The sequence below is a fragment of the Juglans regia genome, chromosome 11 (genome assembly GCF_001411555.2).
Source record: "Juglans regia cultivar Chandler chromosome 11, Walnut 2.0, whole genome shotgun sequence".
NCBI classification, from domain to species: Eukaryota; Viridiplantae; Streptophyta; class Magnoliopsida; order Fagales; family Juglandaceae; genus Juglans; species Juglans regia.
This window is the reverse complement of record NC_049911.1, coordinates 15,108,465-15,125,286: the sequence shown is the minus strand read 5'-3', so window position 1 is coordinate 15,125,286 and position 16,822 is coordinate 15,108,465. Positions and strand designations below refer to the sequence as shown.

The window sequence follows — 16,822 nt, the reverse complement described above, 5'->3', positions numbered from 1 at the left end:
TCAAGATCTAAGAAAAGCAGGAAGTTAAAGCGTCTTAGTTGGGCAATCAACTACAACGCTAAGGGAGGTAATCCAAGTCAAGGGAGGGCAGGACCAGTTATAATATGAAGCCTTCCAACGTTTTGATAGGATCATTTGGATTACGTAGAATGGTCCTATTAGCTTCAAAGAGAATTTCAGGTAGAGTATTAGTTAAGTGGGAAACAATGGGTTGGGGTATTTATGACTTGCTTTGCTTTGGGGAGGTGCTTTTTTTCACAATCGGGCTTGGCGTAGATTGGATAGGTTTCTAATTTCTCCCTCTAGGGCGTTGTTCCCTATTATGGGCTTACTATTCATTAGGGGCTAGTATTATGGACTAGGTATTTTCTCTTGTATACATCCAATGTACTTGGTTATGCCTATTGATATTAATAAATTTTTACTCATAAAAAAAATTTATGATTATGATAAGCTATGTAATTATGTGTCCTACACACATCCTGGTAAGAAAGATAAAAGACAAGTTATGAGAGAAGCCTTAAGAATGGTTATAAGAGATGCATGGTACCAATGCAGTTATGGGTGGATGTGCAAGCCACGTACCTAAGTGTTGTCCACCATAGTATGTTATGATACGATTAGTAGTTCCCCTTATGATCACAGAATGTGGAACTAGTGCACAACCCTACACATAGGGGTTAAGGTGTGCTAGCTATTAAAGAAAGAAAGATACAAGTTTAATGAGTTATGCTTAGTACATGTTACATAATTATGTTAGTATAAGTATTAAATACACACGCATTTCAAGAAAATTCTATGTTTATTATGTTCACTGTATGATGTACTACTTATTGAGTATTTGACTTATTTTTGTATGTTTTTATTTTTTTAACCACCCCAGGTGAGGATCTTTATAGTTATGGAGCTGTAGAACAAGACTTCGCCTAGGGATAGGCTTAGATCATATACAAAGTTTTTAAATTATGATCTTTATAATACAAAAATTGAGAAACTTTAATACGTGCTTCCGCGTACTCTAGTTTAAATTTTAATGAGATATGTTTTATTTTAAATTTTGAATCTTTTATACCTAGTGCCTCCATAAGAAAAGAGAATTTTTAAAGTCAAGGTTAGTAGCACTCTGGTCCCTCTATTTCCTAAAAAAAATGATGTTCTTAACCCTGAGGGAATGGGGTGCTACAATTTGTCATCAGTTAAAAGTTGATGACAAATTGTAACAGACATGTCAGACGTGGCAAGGTGCTGCAGGACGTGGCTCTGCTAGGGAGTCGCGTAGCAGACATGTCGGTGGCGTGTCAAGGAAGGAAAACTTGGAGGTGCACAAAAATCCTAGTAAACCCTCAATTGCGAGGCGATCATATGCGGCAGCTCTAAAGACAGGTCATGCTTCGGGAGTACAGAGTGAAGGAGATTCGCAAATCACGTCTCAAGACCAGCTTGTTGATATGCACAATTCCTTAAAAGAGATGGAAACCCAACTTGTCGAGCTAAAGGCATCGATAGCTTTCTTGTCTTCGAAAATAGACCGGCTTTCAATTGGAGGCAACAGGGTTGTAAGAAACAAGATAGGCCCGAAGCATTTAAACCCAGTTAAAGGAAAACGGAAGATCAGATTCGGTTCTATCCCTATATCTAGATCCAGGAGAGTCTGGTGGGTCGAAAAGAAATCTGGGTTGTTTGAAGCAAAGTCTACATCGGGTATCGGCATAGAGACATCAATGGAATGTCATTTGCCTCACATAACACAGGATAGACCAATAGTCAGTACTACACCCTTGGTCCTCGATCCCTTGTCAAAGTTGAAGGAAAATGGTATACTGCCAAGGTCTGAAGGAGATGTAGGAATCCCAGAGGTAAAGGGACTTACTGTCACCCCAGAATCTCCAATGAAGACCATGATACCATTGGAGCGAACCAATGGAGTTGTTGGAGAACCAAAGGGTTTGGAGTTGGTGTCTTATGTAGATGAATGCCTAGAGTCGGGAGTGCATTTGAATACTGTGTCTAGGGATAACGATGCTCCCTTGGTATCTCTTCCACCATTAGTGGACTGGATTTTGCCTAAAGTTAATGAGATTCAACAGTTTGTGGGAATTTCACATGGAGGATGTGAAGACCAATTCAATGAACTAATCACTGCGATTGAGGCAAGCTACGCACTTGAAACCAAAAGTTTCAAAAGAAGCAGGGAGTTACAGAGTCTTTCTTGGGCAATTAACTACGACACTAAGGATGGTAACTCAACTAGAGGAAAGTCTAAAGGGAGGACATTGTGAAGACGGGAATCAAGGGTTTGGGGTTGGGTGTTCAGGTAGTCTTAGGTCTACGTGAAACAAGGGTTGGGGACTGGTCTGGTGTATTTTGGGTTATTTATTTCATGGGCTTTTTGGGTCATTAGGGGCTTTTTGGGTCACTTTGGGCAATGTGTTTTCTTGTATACATTTTGTGTATTTGGTTTCTCCTTTGATATATAATATTTTTTTACTTATCAAAAAAAAAAGTTGATGTGTCAGGTTTTAATTGAAGGGTGTAACCATCTACACAACTAATATACACTACATCCTATTTGAAGATAAATTCTCATAAAAAACCAAAGATATTGCATTATAGAAGATGTGTGGCGTGTGGTGTGAAAAAAATGGCATTTCAAAATGTACAAGATTATTCCTACAATTAAGATAGAAGTATCACCTGGATGCAGGAGTATGCAAGGAACCACAAAAATGAAGGGCATCCACTTGCTCTTTTTTCCTTACGAAAGAGTGAAAATTGATCAATATAACTCCTTCCAGAGAGAGGTGGTGGCAATGGAGGAGGCACTTTGAGAATTTCAAGAGTCAAAAAAAAATATTTGTAAGTAAAATGATAAAAAGCACTAAAAAGGATGGGAATTCCATCATAAGACCACCATAGAAATGATATATAACAAACCCTCTTCATAATCTTGGTCAATATTTTTGGCCAAGTAATCATGTCTTAATGAGTTCATGACTTAGTATTTTATTAGTGTGGATAATTGTGCAACAGGCCAAACAATGTCGCAAGAGATGACATGAGTTGATGCAGTCATGGTAAAACAAAAAACAAAACAAAAAAATTAAAAATTGGCAAAGTCAGAAAAAATAAGTAAAAATCCAACCAATAAAAAAAGGCAATAGACAAGTCAAGATAATTAAAATTGAGGTCATTCATGGAGGTATTCGCCCGAGTAACTTCTACTTGGCACACCCATTAAAAATAATGTCATGAAAGTATCATTATAAGCTATTACCACATTTTCTGACAGAATAAAGCATAGAAGCTGACATTATTAGATTGCAATCAAACTTGACAGTAGTATGACAATTATTTCATAATTATCATTTGGTGAGAAATTGAACATTTTATTAAAAACATAAAAAGCGGAGCACAAGAGTGCAGTGAGTATATAAGAGGAATACTTAACTAGAAATTAAAAAAAAAAAGAGACAAGAAAATCACAAAAACTCAGCCCACTAAAACCTATAGAAACTACCCAAAAGAACAGAGTACCATAAAAGAAAGTTTTAAGTTCCCCCATCGTCTGCTCACAATCCTCAATTTCTATCATTCATTTCCTCCAATTATACCAAACTAGACAAATAGAGACCATCGCCCACGCTGCTACAATTTTGGGCTGTCATATGACCTTCTCCAATTGACAAAGAGATCTATTATCTTTCAGCATAACCCACACAAACCTAACTTGTGATCTGTAACAACCTATCCCAATTTTATTAGGAATAGCATAAGAGTAATTTCAGTGGGCTCACTACATGAATTTTTATAGCGTCCTTTCAATTTATCAGATAATTGGGCCCCACAATTTATTAAGGAATGGAAGAAGGATTTTAATTTAGCCCATAGACCCAATAAATTTATTTAAAGCCCGTTGAAAATTAGTAGATGATTTGGGCTCCTTTGGATTTTATAAGGCCCAGGCCTAATTTCCTAAGGTTGGATGAGAGAATTCTGGGCTATAGGGCCATGAATTTTATACAATGCCCATTTGGATGTTTAATGGATAAATTGGTCCTCTCTTGGATTGGACATTATTGGACTCAAACCCATGTTTTATATAAGCACAATTAGGGTTAATTGGATAATGTTGGATGGTTTTTTTTTATTGGCACCAGGTGTCCAAGAACAGTGTCTCGACTAATCCCTGAGGTGCATAGGCCCTCAATAAGGAGTTTCCTACAAGTGCACCTCGGGTAATTCAATGGAAAAATCCCCTAATCCAATGGCCCCTAGAGATTGTTTGCACCCAAGGGGATTTGAACCTTAGACCTGGAGGGAGCATACCCCCAAGCCCAAGGTCTTTACCACTTGAGCCAACCCCTAGGGGTTAATGTTGGATGGTAGGCCATGCATTTATTTGAAGTGCCAGCCCATTAGGGTTCAATACGTGAATGGAACATAAAAATATAGGCAAGCCCAAGAATTTCTGTTAGACCCATTAAGTAGCCAACCCATGGTTCAGCCCAATGGGATCTCTTAAAAACCCACAATTACACGGAACGAATCCATTTATTGTACCCGATCCCCATCTTGTAGCCACACTAACATGCATGTAACTTACCCCTACTCAAAGTACAAGTCTTCTTCTGCATACACAACACACACTTGGGTTCCTGCAACCAAAGCCTCTCTTTACATCTCTATTCTGCAATCCCCACCCCCCCACCCCCCCCTAACAGCAGAAACTCAACCCTCCTTATCCCCCTGTTTTTTTGCAAGCCACAGTAAGTAATATGATGGCGCCCCTTATTATCACGCATGTTTTTAAGTTATGTTAGTCAAATCCATTATAGGCAAAGCCTATTCATTGATGCCTCATTTTACGTATCCTATAATTATGAAAGTATGTGAATGTGAATGGATTTGACTACACGAATAATATTATAATTATTCTTGAAAGACTGAATGATTGACTGATGACTGATGGCAAATAAATAATAAATGATGATGGATTATGGTACCAAAGGTTAAGGAGCGGAAGGCAATGCCAACAATGGCTTATTAGCGGTGCACCTAATGACAACCATCTCTTTTAACGGCTTAGCTGGATCTCACTCGAGGCTTACGGGCGGAATCATGATCATTGAGATTGCAAACCCTATCACAAGGGAGTAGTTGTGTGTTATGATGGATAACAGTTATGACAGATATGATGGATATGATGTGATGGATCAAATGTGAACCATGTTAACGTTTATGTTTTATGCATGGTGGTTTAAAGAGAAAAACCTTTGAGTATATTTTTACTGTGTGATGTATTGCTAGAATATCCAACTCATTTTTGTTTAAAATGTCCCAGGCAATGACTTATGTGAGAATAAAGCTGCAAGATAGGACTTGGCTTAAAGAAACGAGGCAAGGGCCTAGATTGTCATGATGATTTTAGTTTTATGGTTTAATTTATTTACAAGTTATGTTGTGAAGCACAAGACTTTTGAGTTACTTTAATAAGTGTTTCTGTGGACTCTCTTTTAGTTTTTAGTATTTAATAAAGTTTGATTTTGTTTTATTTTAAAACTATCGGATCTTTTACCCTCAACTCCTAACCTATTTTAAAATGGTAGTAGCATTCCTGACCTGAAAAGGGACAAGGCTTTTGGACTACTTATATACATATATCGTATTATACTATATTAAATGATGAAAGATAACGAAAGAAAATGCTTAATGAAAGAAACGAAGTAGACAAATAGTGAATGAATGGCTAAGGTAAATGATTAAAAGGGGCCAAGATAGTGAAGCGATAGTAGAGGTTAAAGGACAAATTGCAATGCTGGAATGCATAACTGGCGATGCACCTAGTGATGTCCATTCTTGGGGAGCACTAGGTTCTTTACCTGTTAGTCCCAGGAAGAGCACTAGGTTCTTTATCAGTGTTCTAATGCTTTTGAGCGTTATTTAGAATTAATAGATTACGGTAGTAGTGGGCGTCGAGGTCTTCTAGCGATCCCGAAAGGAATGAAAGGAAGAAGGTGGAAAAGTTTCTCTCTGGAGATAAAGCATGCTCTAACCATGCATACCATCCCGACAAAAAAGGATCAAGCTTTGTCTTTACGCCTGGACAGGCAGTAGCCAAGGGGAAGGAGAAGGGGAAGCAGGTCGTGGCGTAGGGAAACTAGTGGTGGTGTCGCATGCTACAGTCCACTCATCCTCGCAACAGCTAAGTGATAAGGACAAAAAGGAAGTGCGGCAAGGGAGAGTACTATTGTTGCAGAGAAGCATGGTTTGAGGTGGTCTGATGTACCAATAGCTAACCCCGGACTTTTCACAAAAGAGTATGATGGTGGCTTGTCCAACGTCGGCTCAGCTAAAAGAGAGGAGTAGGGGGTCCTAATTCGTCTGAAAGAGGACATGGGGTTTTTGAAGAAGGCGGTAGAAGATCTCATATATATATATATATATATTTTCATAAGTAATATAACCGTGAAAGGGAAAGCTCAGAACTTTTTAGGGGGTTGTGTTGCCATCAACGACGAAATCGTTAGAGACCGTCTCCGGTAACAGCTAGATCTTCATCACAGCTTCAACTTTCAAAGAAAAAGAAAATCAGATAGAGAGAGAGATTTATAAGGGAAGTATGTTGGGCGAGGCGGAATCAGATCTCATATATAAAATGGATATGGGCCTGGGCCTGGGCCTGTGGGGCTGGGCCCGGGCCACAGCCGACACACTAAAGGTTTGGAGAGTAAAGATGCAGGGCTGGTTAGTAATGGGCCGAAACCCATCAGGCCTGATGAAGGCAAATCTAAAATTGGAGTGGGCCGAGTGCGTTCAACCTGTTTACCCAAGACAAAATGAATACTCAAACGGGTCGGGCACTCTTCCTTCAAACAGGGCTCCTCGTTCGCAACTATATGACACCGGCACAACTCCAACCAAGGATGACACAGAACCGTGTGCCTGCAACATCTGGGCCTATATCAGATAATATTTCACTGTTACCAGCAATGGAAACTAAGAAGGCTGTTCAAAAGCGGACGTCGACACAGGACATCAACTATCGGGGGGATTAGTGTATTGTGGGGTGGCACAGAAACTTCCATTACTGTTGTTGCGAAGGTAACACTCCTGGCATCGGAAACTGAGTCTCTAGTGTGATTTGTAGATGAGAGGGTGGAAATTTCACCCGGAGGGTTAGAGCACTACGGGGTGGCACAAATCCTTGCACCAGAGACACCTGGATTGACAACCAATCTCCCTGCAGTGAAGTCGACTATACCGACACCGGAAAATGACAGTTTAGCCAAGAAACACTTGTCTGTTGACTTTGAGAGTGCAAAAATAGTGGGGGAAACTCTACATACGGTGGGGGAGGTCGAAATGGAAGCAGCTCTAGTCTTGTTTGAGTCCAATAAAGGAGGGATGAAGTAACAGTTACCGAAATGATGGCTGAAAGGAGGGAGGATGAAGGATGGTGAAGACAACAGACGAAGTGGAAGAAGCTATTCCTTTAAACTTGTTTCACCCCAAAGTGTCAAATTGGGTAATTCAAAAAGCTAGGGAGATTAAGCATTGTGTAGGTATCACATGTGGGGGTTTCGAAGATGAATTCATGGCATTACTCAGCTATAGAGACCGCATATGCACACTCCAGATTTGATCCGTCTCTCAATTCAACTAAAAAAAAAAAAGAAAGAGAACTAAAGAAGCTAACTTGGGCAATGAATGATTATGTAGGGGAGAAGAGCTCTAACCAGGGAGTTTCAAGCGAAGAGCAAACATGGTCTCTTTATGAAACCAAAAAGTATATCACGGAATGTAAGGGGGCTGAATGAGAGTAACAAGAGCTCCAAATCATAAACTTACTTCATCAATGGAAGGGTGATATTATCTGTTTATAGGAGACCAAGCTGGAACTTATTACAAGAGAACTAGTTCAAAGCTTATGGAGATGTCAACATATTGGCTGGTCGCACTTGCCTTCTAAAGGGGCATCCAGTGGTGTTTTAGTTAGGTATTATAAAAGTGTAGTGGAGAGGCTGGAGGAATGTGTGGGAGAATTTAGGCCTAGTTTGGATAATGAGATGAGATGATCTGTAAATAGTAGTGAAATGATTTGAGTTGAGATGTTTTATGAGATTTTGAAAAATGAGAAAAATTTGACTAAAAATATTATGAAGTTAAAATATTCTTATAATATTCTTTTTTAATACTATTTTTATTTTGGGATGTGAGAAAATTGAATTGTTTTTTGTTTTGAAGTTTGGGAAAAGTGTAATGATTAGATGAAAAAGTTAAAAATTTGAAATTGAAAGTATTTGTGTTTGTGTTTGCGTTTGTAGTTTTTGGATATTGAGATGAGATGAAATGAGATGTGAGGCTTTCAACATCCAAACCAGGCCATATTGATATTGTGCCTTGCTCATTTAAGAATTTAGAAGACAGATTCCAATGGGCATTTGCAGGAGTCCATAGCCCTGATATTGACTCAAACAAGAGGTTATTGTGGGAAGAGTTGGCGGAGACTTCATTTTCAACGTGACCTTATGGATATTCCATTAATTGGAGGTATGTTCACATAGTCCAACAGCCAAAAACACCCTTCCTGGTCGAGGATTGATAGGTTTCTAATAACCTCAGATTAGAAGTTACATTTTTTTTAGAGAAATTCCTGTGGTGGGGAGACCTCACATACGACTTGACGTGGAGGAGGCCACATAGGGCGAAGATATGACTTGTTTTATTAAAATTGAGGGACCGAGCCGAGTAGAAGGAAAGGAAAACTAAGGGACCAAGCGTTGGGCAATGAAATAGTGCGTAGAGGAGATGAGCTTGAGGAGATGTTTGTGGAGCCCTAAATGTCAAACCATAGCAGAGGAGATGCTATGTTGAGGATGGTCTGAGCTGTCGTGCCCTTCCATTGTTGAGCTTCCATTGAAGCGCTGGAGACTGATTCTCCTGATTTTCCACGTTTTTTGCAGCTTCCTTTCTCTATTTAAGTTGGGTTTTTTCCAACATTTCATTCTTGTACTTGATCTTCAAATCCATCATCCTCTCCATCTCAAAAAGATTGCCACTTTTCTATTACCTAGCTCTCTCACACTCTAGCTCTTTGAATCTATGATCAGATCGAGCAATTACTTCTTCACTGACTATGGTTAGGGTCGGGATGATTTTTACGTATACATCTCCTTCTTGTTCCCTCTATCTTTCATCCGCCTTCTTGCTTCACATTTTTCCCTCTATTTTCATTTTTCTTAAAATTCCTAAGATGGGTCTTTGTTAACTAGATATGGGAACTTCTTTGTTCTTTCTTTTTCTGATTAGTATTATTTTTCTAACTAGAGGATCAGAGTTGAACTGAATGTCGGTTTCCACGTTGGCTCTTGATTTATCGATGAATTTGTAAAATTCTATGTCAATATTGGTGAATTCCGATATTTGAAGCAAGCACTTAAGGATTATCTTGGCGTTTCCTATCGTCTTTATTTTTTTAAGACTTTTTACAATATTTTCTGCTTCAAATTTATCTAGCTGTTTTGGATTGAGTGAGTTTTCTAGTGTTATGGGGGTTTGAAAATTATCAGTGACTGATGCCAATCATTTGAGCTCTGCAACTCCAGCAGTCTTCAATAATTCAAGTAAAGAAAAATGGCCAAAGGTGGTGGAGGAGCTGAACAGGTCAACGCCAGTTGACGGAGCTGCAATGGGAACTCAAATGGCAGAGAGAAACGAGATATGGCACGAGCTAGGCAGAAATCTGAGAGAATGGGGTTTTTGGTCATTGACTTAAGCTAATATGGACGGACACGCAAAGGAGTACGTAGGGACTATGTTTAGAGTACTTAGCAAAACTTTTTTTATTGGTAGATTGGGAGTTACAGTTTCCGGATGTAATTCTTTTTCCAAGTTTCATAATGGCAAGAAAGTTATAACTGCTGAAAAATTGTATAAATTGATGGAATGAACAAGTTTTTGGAAACATAGTACAATAGAGGCTCTCTCTTGGAGGAGCTACAGTGTCTGGAGGGCAAGGAGGAGGTAAGAACTCACAAGACTCAAGTAGTCACGAAACTCGAAAGAGCAACATTGATGGACATCTCTTGGAGACAAAAATCAAGGGCACTATTGCTTAAGGGAGACAAACTGTGTAGGCGGATGGGACTTTACTTGCAACAGGATCTTATGATGGGCAAGCAAGAATATGGAGTGGAGATGGGATTCCCGAAACAAGTAGTAATCAAATCAAAAGCTTTTGAGTTAACAAGGGATGGAAAATATTTGCACAGTACCAAGAGGAGTTGGAGAGTTGTGAAAGTAATGAGTCTGGGGATGTCCATGGTGCTATGGTTTACCAAAGAATTGGAGGACTATTTGAAGGGTGAAAGAAAAGAGTTTTATGCTACTCATCAAGAGGGAGATAGAGGCTTCGTGTCGGCGGTGGCGATGGTGGCGGTGAACTAACCACACGCGTTCGTACAGAGAGGTCCTCCAAAAGCCAAGGGCACCGGTTACGTCACATGAACAAAACAGGCCAGGAAGACGGTCTGACATGTCAGCTAGTCTACTACAGAAACATAGGGAGATAGTAGTGGACTGGTGCTGTGTGAAAACAAAATAGTGAGACTATGGACCATCTTCTACTACATTGCAAGGTTGCTAGAGCATTATAGGATGATGTATTTAGACGGGTTGAGCTAGCCTGGGTTATGCTTGCAACAGTGGTCGAACTTCTAGCATGTTGGACGAACCTGGGCGGTATTCTACAAATCTCAAATGTGTGGAAGATGATTCCTATATGTATTCTTTGGTGCATTTAGCAGGAACGAAAGGAGCAGACATTCGAAGACAGGGAATGTTCATCGGAGGAGATTAGATTACTTTTTATTAGAATTTTGTTTTTAAGGGCCAAAGCTGTAGATTTCAATGGCCTCAATTTTCACAATCTTCTTGTTTCTATTTCTTATTCCTAAATAGGTGTTACCTCTTATATACCCCCTTGTGTACTTATGCCTATTCATATTAATATTAATATTAATATAATCGTTTACTTACCAAAAAAAATTGAAGGAGACAAGTGCACGACATTCTTCCATCCAGTGGTTAATTCACATAGGAGGACAATGCTATTGAGATGTTGATGGTAGACAGGGCAATTTCCTTGAATCAAGTAGCCATAAAGAATGACATCATATAATAATACGAGCATCGACATGGGGACCTTACTTCTGAGTGATTTTGAAAGGTTGGTAGCATTCTTACCTTACTAGGGACGGGGTGTTACAATGGAGCTATGGAAGCAAATAAGAAGAGAATGGGCTACTTCTCTAAATATACTTGATTTGTGGTAGGGGACGAGTTCTAAGTCGAATTCTAGTGTGGTAAATGGTGTGGCGAGATACCCCTAAAGGAAGCTTATCCAGGAATCTATGGAATTACACAGATGCAAGAAGCCCCAATTGCGAACTACTTGATGTATATAGTGGAGTTCCTCAATAGAATGTCACCTTCATTAGACTGCATGAGATTAAAAAGTTGACGCATTCAAGGAGTTCTACAACCTTGTGTACTCTAGTCGAGTGGGGGTGGTGCAAAGAATATTTTGGCATCCTTCTAAGACCCCCCCCAATTTACCGTTCAGTCATTATAGGTCTCTCACCACACGAAACACAATATATTCCCATTGTAGAACATTTGGAAGACTAAGGCCCACTTAAAAGCTGCTTTCTTTGTATAGACAGCCTCATTAGGGAAATGTTGAATCATTATTATGGATTGGTATTGTAAGTCCTCACTCTAGACATTATAAGAAAATGTTGAATCATTATTATGGATGGGTGTTATATGTGCAATAAGAGTGGGGAGTTTGTTCACCATTCATTAATTTATTGTGAAGTCACTATGACCCCTTGATATGCAGAAAAGCATGCTTGCACTTTTCAAAATGTGTTTCGCTTTTAGTAAGGAAAGTGCTACGTTTTGTGCTTAAGCGTGTTTTTTACGACAATGATGGTGTGATTTCTTTGCTATAATGGGGTTAGCTTGGGAGATGCTAAGAAGGGTGGTTGAATTTCTAGCAAATTCGAGAGGCCTACATGAGAATTCACAAATCGCAACAATTTGGAAGATGATTTCGATTTGGTGGTGCCTTTGGAGGAGAGGAATGGAATAAGTTTTAAAGATCGCAATCGGTCAATGGATGAGCTTAAAATTTTTTTTAAATACTTTATTTCATTGGTAGATTGTAATAGATTTTAATAGCCTGAATATTTATGACTATCGCACCCAAGTCCTAGGCGTTAAGTTTGGATTGAACTTCAACTAGGGCCTATAGGCCTATAACACCCTCTTCCCGTAGGCTAAGGATGTCATGTATTTCCGTAAATGAAGCCAGACAAGAGATTTAAATAATTAATAAAACTCTTTATTCCATAAAAGAATTATTAAAAGAATTTTGTCTTAAATAAAAACATATGACATGCTGATTATAAACCCTAATTAGAACCTAAGAATAGTGTGATGTTTCTTTGGAAGCCCATTTTAATGTACCAAGTGTGATGTGAAATAGGTAGAACAAGTTGACTAGTTACGTAAAGCATACCATTCATCATACCATGTGATCATATTGTATTTTTTATTATTATACTATAGTCATGTTAATTAATTGAATCATGCATCTCATGCGGCATATGTTATGAAAGTCCTTATATGATAAGCGTAAGATAAGTCTAAGGCCTTGTTTGATTACACAAATGAGATGAGATTAAGGTTGAAAGTTGAATAAAATATTGTTAGAATATTATTTTTTAATATTATTTTTGTTTTGGAATTTGAAAAAGTTGAATTATTTATTGTATTTTGTTTGAAAGTTTGGAAAATTTGTAATGATTAGATGAGATGAGTTGAGATGGTTTGTGAAAACAAACCACCCAAGATTTGATAAGATTAAGATATAAGATGGCCACAGAGATGCATGGTACCAATGCAAATTATGGATAGATATGCAAGCCACAGACTTAAGCGTGGTCCACCACAGATATGATTTTTTATTGGCACCTGGTGTTCGGGAACAGCATCTCTACTAATCCCGAGGGTGCACAAGCTCTCGGCAATGATTTTCCCTCAAGTGCACCACGGATAATTCAAGGGAAAAATCCCCCAGTCCGATAGCCCCTAGAGATTAATTGCACCACAGATATTTATGATATTTTTAGCAATTCCCCTTATGGCCACAGGCAATGGGACCAGTGCACAACCTTGCACACGGGGTTAATGTGTGTTGGCCAATTAAGATAAGAAAACGAAAATCAAGTTTTATAAGTCATGCATGCCATGAGTAGAAGTATGAATGTTTCAACTTTTATATCAATATTATGCTTATTTTTAGAAAAAAAAAAAAAAAAACTTATGTTTATTATGTTTATAGTATGTTGTGCTTCTTATTAAGTCTTTGACTCATTTTATTTTCCTTTTATGTTGTTAACCACCCAGGTTAAGAAGATGACCAGGATGAGCAGGCAACCCAAGCTTAGACAAAGCAACCTAGTATCACTTAGATCTAGGCGTCCTTAGTTTGATTTATATAGGATTTAGCGTGTGTTCTATTTTATTTTATTTTCCGCATTAAAACTCTATGTCTGTATTTTAAGACTTTTTTCATTTAAGACCTCTTTTATGAAATAAAGAGATGTTTTATTAATTGATGCAAGTCTCTTGCTTGGCTTTCAATTACAAAAGTACGTGCAACCCAAGCCTACTGCAAGGGGTGTTACAAGGTGGCAAGGCTCAAGTCCCACACTTCTAGTTTGGATAGGCTCTGATACCATTTGTAACGCCCTAAGGGAGGCCTAAACCATTGTAACGCCCTAAGAGAAAGCTTGAGCCAAATCTAGGCCTATACTCCAAAGGACTAGCAATGGTACAATTGGAGCCCCATTGGAACCATTATAAAAAGCAAAAAAATTTCATCCGCCAGCAATGTGGGATCTCATACACTACCTACACTCATCAGTTAGTATGGGGTATCATAATCTCCCCACTTAAATTCTTAGAATCCTCATCGCGCCATTCCATAGTAGGTGGCACAAATCAAGCCTCACATTTTTTATTAGGAAAGAGAAAGCCCGAGCCTAAATAGTCCAAAGCACTAGTCAATGGTCAGTTGGAGCCCCATTAGAACATTGTGAGATGCCATACACCACCCACACGCATCAGTCAATATCAGGTCCTCACTATCATACATGGTTGTTGCTCTCATATATGTCCTATGTACTTGGACTATGCCTATTTCCCTCATCAATAAAGTTCTTATTTAGCAATAATAATACAAAGTATATATTTTTTATGCAAAAGCTAGCTTCTCGACACTTGCTCCTTCCCTACAAATTGTGTTTGTTTCATAATAGTAACTCAACAAAGTACTCTTTCCTCTTGTATGCCTCTCATGTACTAGGGTTGAGCCGAAATGGAGCTTCCCTAATGAATTCCTTTTTCACATACAAAAATGAAATAAAATAAAATTAGTCTACTTGATGAGTTCTTAAATGGGGCTTGCTATTAAAAACTCATAGATGGTTTGATGCTTGAGGATTTTTTTATTTTGCTAATGAACAAATAGGCACCATTCAATCACATAAGGAGCATACACATATGCACCTGACTATAGAAAGTAAAGAGATTGAGAAAATTCTAGAAGCTAGGGCTAGAGAAAGATAAATGGACAACCATCTGATAGTAGAGTGTACTAAAGAAGAAAGCTTTGAGTTCCTGTCTTTGAAGGTCCAATCGTTTCTCTCTTGCCATTTACACTACATTAGATAAAGTTCTCTAATTTCAAGAAATCTTCACATACCAAAATCAGGCCTCTCTTTCAGCCTCAAAAGCTGGTATTGCATGAGGCAAAATGCCAGATCCATAACTGCAAGTATCATGCATAAGAACTAGGGGACAGCAACAAATTGAGCTCCAACCACAACAAATAACTGTCCCATTGTAGAACAAACTAGGGGATATATCCAGACAATTGAAGCAGCTAAATTCAAATCAAGTTGAACAATAATAAGAAGCATAAAGACGACTATAAACATCCTCATTTTTTGCAAAGGTTGAGCAGGAGGTAGGCACGAACGTATTGAAAACAGGAAAGCCAAATACATGGTATACTAAGATTACGAACTCACACTTCGGGAATAACTCTGCAATCTTTTTCAACTTGTTAAGTTGAAAAATCAGTACTGGGAACAGTGCAACTCTGAGAGCCAGAGTGGAGGAAGCAATAACTATCCACCTGGAATTTCATCAAAAAACCAGTACAAGACTATTAAGTATTAGGATTAATCGCTCATCGTTAAAATTGTTGATTCATGTTTCCTTCTGTGAACGTTTTCAACAAACTAACCTTTCTTTTTTCTTGTTCTTTTTCGTTTTTTGGCTGATTTGCGTAAATTTCAAAAACAGCGGTTACTTTGGTAATAGAACTTCTTTGTCGTAAGTAAAACTTAATAGAGAAAGATATTGATAATCAGAGAACAAAGTGAATCGTTTTAAAAAAGAAAACAAGAAAAGAAATCCAATTAAGAGTTTTCATTTGGTTTCCCATATTTTCGCAGAAACCAAACAGAGGGGGAAGAAATGAATGTTTACCAAGGGAATCCAGTGAGATCGTGGTAGCCATCGAGCATCGAAATCACCCAATGAACCGGAAGAATGGAATCGTCGACAGTAACATTAAGCTCTGCCTCCGTTACTTTACCAAGTCCTGCATTTATAAGCTCCAATTCGGTCGCTGCCTCAGTACCCGGGTCACCACCGAGTCGCCCGAGCTCAGAGTCATCTGGTAAATGAGAGGAGAAAGGTCGGGAGTGGAAGAGGTGGAAAGAAGCGATTGGGTTCAGGGGCGGGAGGAAACGAGGATTGCGAGGGTGAGAAGGGTGGGGAGCTGGGGAGCTGGGGACAGGGATAGGGCTGGGAAGGAGGTTAGAGAGACGCGCGCTCGAGAGAATGGGAACAAGGGAAGGGGCGGGAGAGCGACGGAGGCGGTGGAAGAGCTTTGAAGTAGCCATGAATTACAGAATGCGGGCGTTTCAATTTGCTTTCATTTTTCTTTGGCAAAAAAAAAAAAAAAAAAAAGTCTAAACTAATAATGAATACTTGTTTGATGTTTTTACTGTGGATTTGTTTTAAAATCGCTCGTTAGTTTTTAGAGCACTCTCATTGGAATAGTTAAATTAAAATACATTTTTTATGAATGTAAGATAAATTTAACTTTTAGCTATTCCATTTATATAAATCTCTACATTGGAATAGCTATTTTTTCATTATATGATAATAAAATAATATAAGATGAATTTAATTTTGACTATTCATATCAAATCTCCAAATTGAATTATCCATTTATTCATTATATAGTAATGAGTAATTAATAATTTTGAAAATTTTTTAATTTTTTTAATTATGAATTTATTTTATTTTATCATATTTTACTATTTATAATATTATATATTAATTTGTAATTGTATTCTAATTATATTTTTTCAATTGTCATTTAAAATGGAGAGAGAAATAATTAATATTAAAAGGAAAGAGAAAGAAATAATATAAAAAGGATTTGATGAATGAATAGTGTGTTCCAAATTTAGAAATTAGTTTGGATATTACTGTAACTATATTCCAAATATTTGGAATATATCTAATTCAATGTGAGCAATTTATCCACCTAATAGCTAAATTCTCATTGGATTTAGCTTTTAGCTAATCCAATGAGAATGCTCTTAGGCGATAGTCGGTAAATATTTTTTTTTTTTGAAACATAACTCATTTCCATTCAATTAATCCAAAGGAA

General features: G+C 38.1%; 1 protein-coding gene and 1 non-coding gene across 2 annotated transcripts in view; both read right to left on the bottom strand.

Annotated features, from left to right (window-relative positions):
- LOC108990931 (ALBINO3-like protein 2, chloroplastic) overlaps positions 1-16,068 on the bottom strand; it is a 52,620-nt gene extending 36,552 nt beyond the window's left edge. Inside the window, exons 1-3 of the mRNA XM_018965059.2 lie at positions 15,625-16,068; positions 15,162-15,268; positions 2,695-2,822 (exon numbers count right to left, since the gene is read on the bottom strand). Of these exons, the coding sequence (XP_018820604.1) occupies positions 2,695-2,822; positions 15,162-15,268; positions 15,625-16,043 (654 nt within the window). The 5' untranslated portion in view covers positions 16,044-16,068. The remainder of the gene's footprint in view (positions 1-2,694; positions 2,823-15,161; positions 15,269-15,624) is intronic.
- On the bottom strand, positions 6,476-6,566 carry LOC118343866. Its single transcript, XR_004797656.1, has one exon. It is a non-coding gene; the product is annotated as a small nucleolar RNA U61 (small nucleolar RNA).
- Positions 16,069-16,822: the final 754 nt, after the last annotated feature.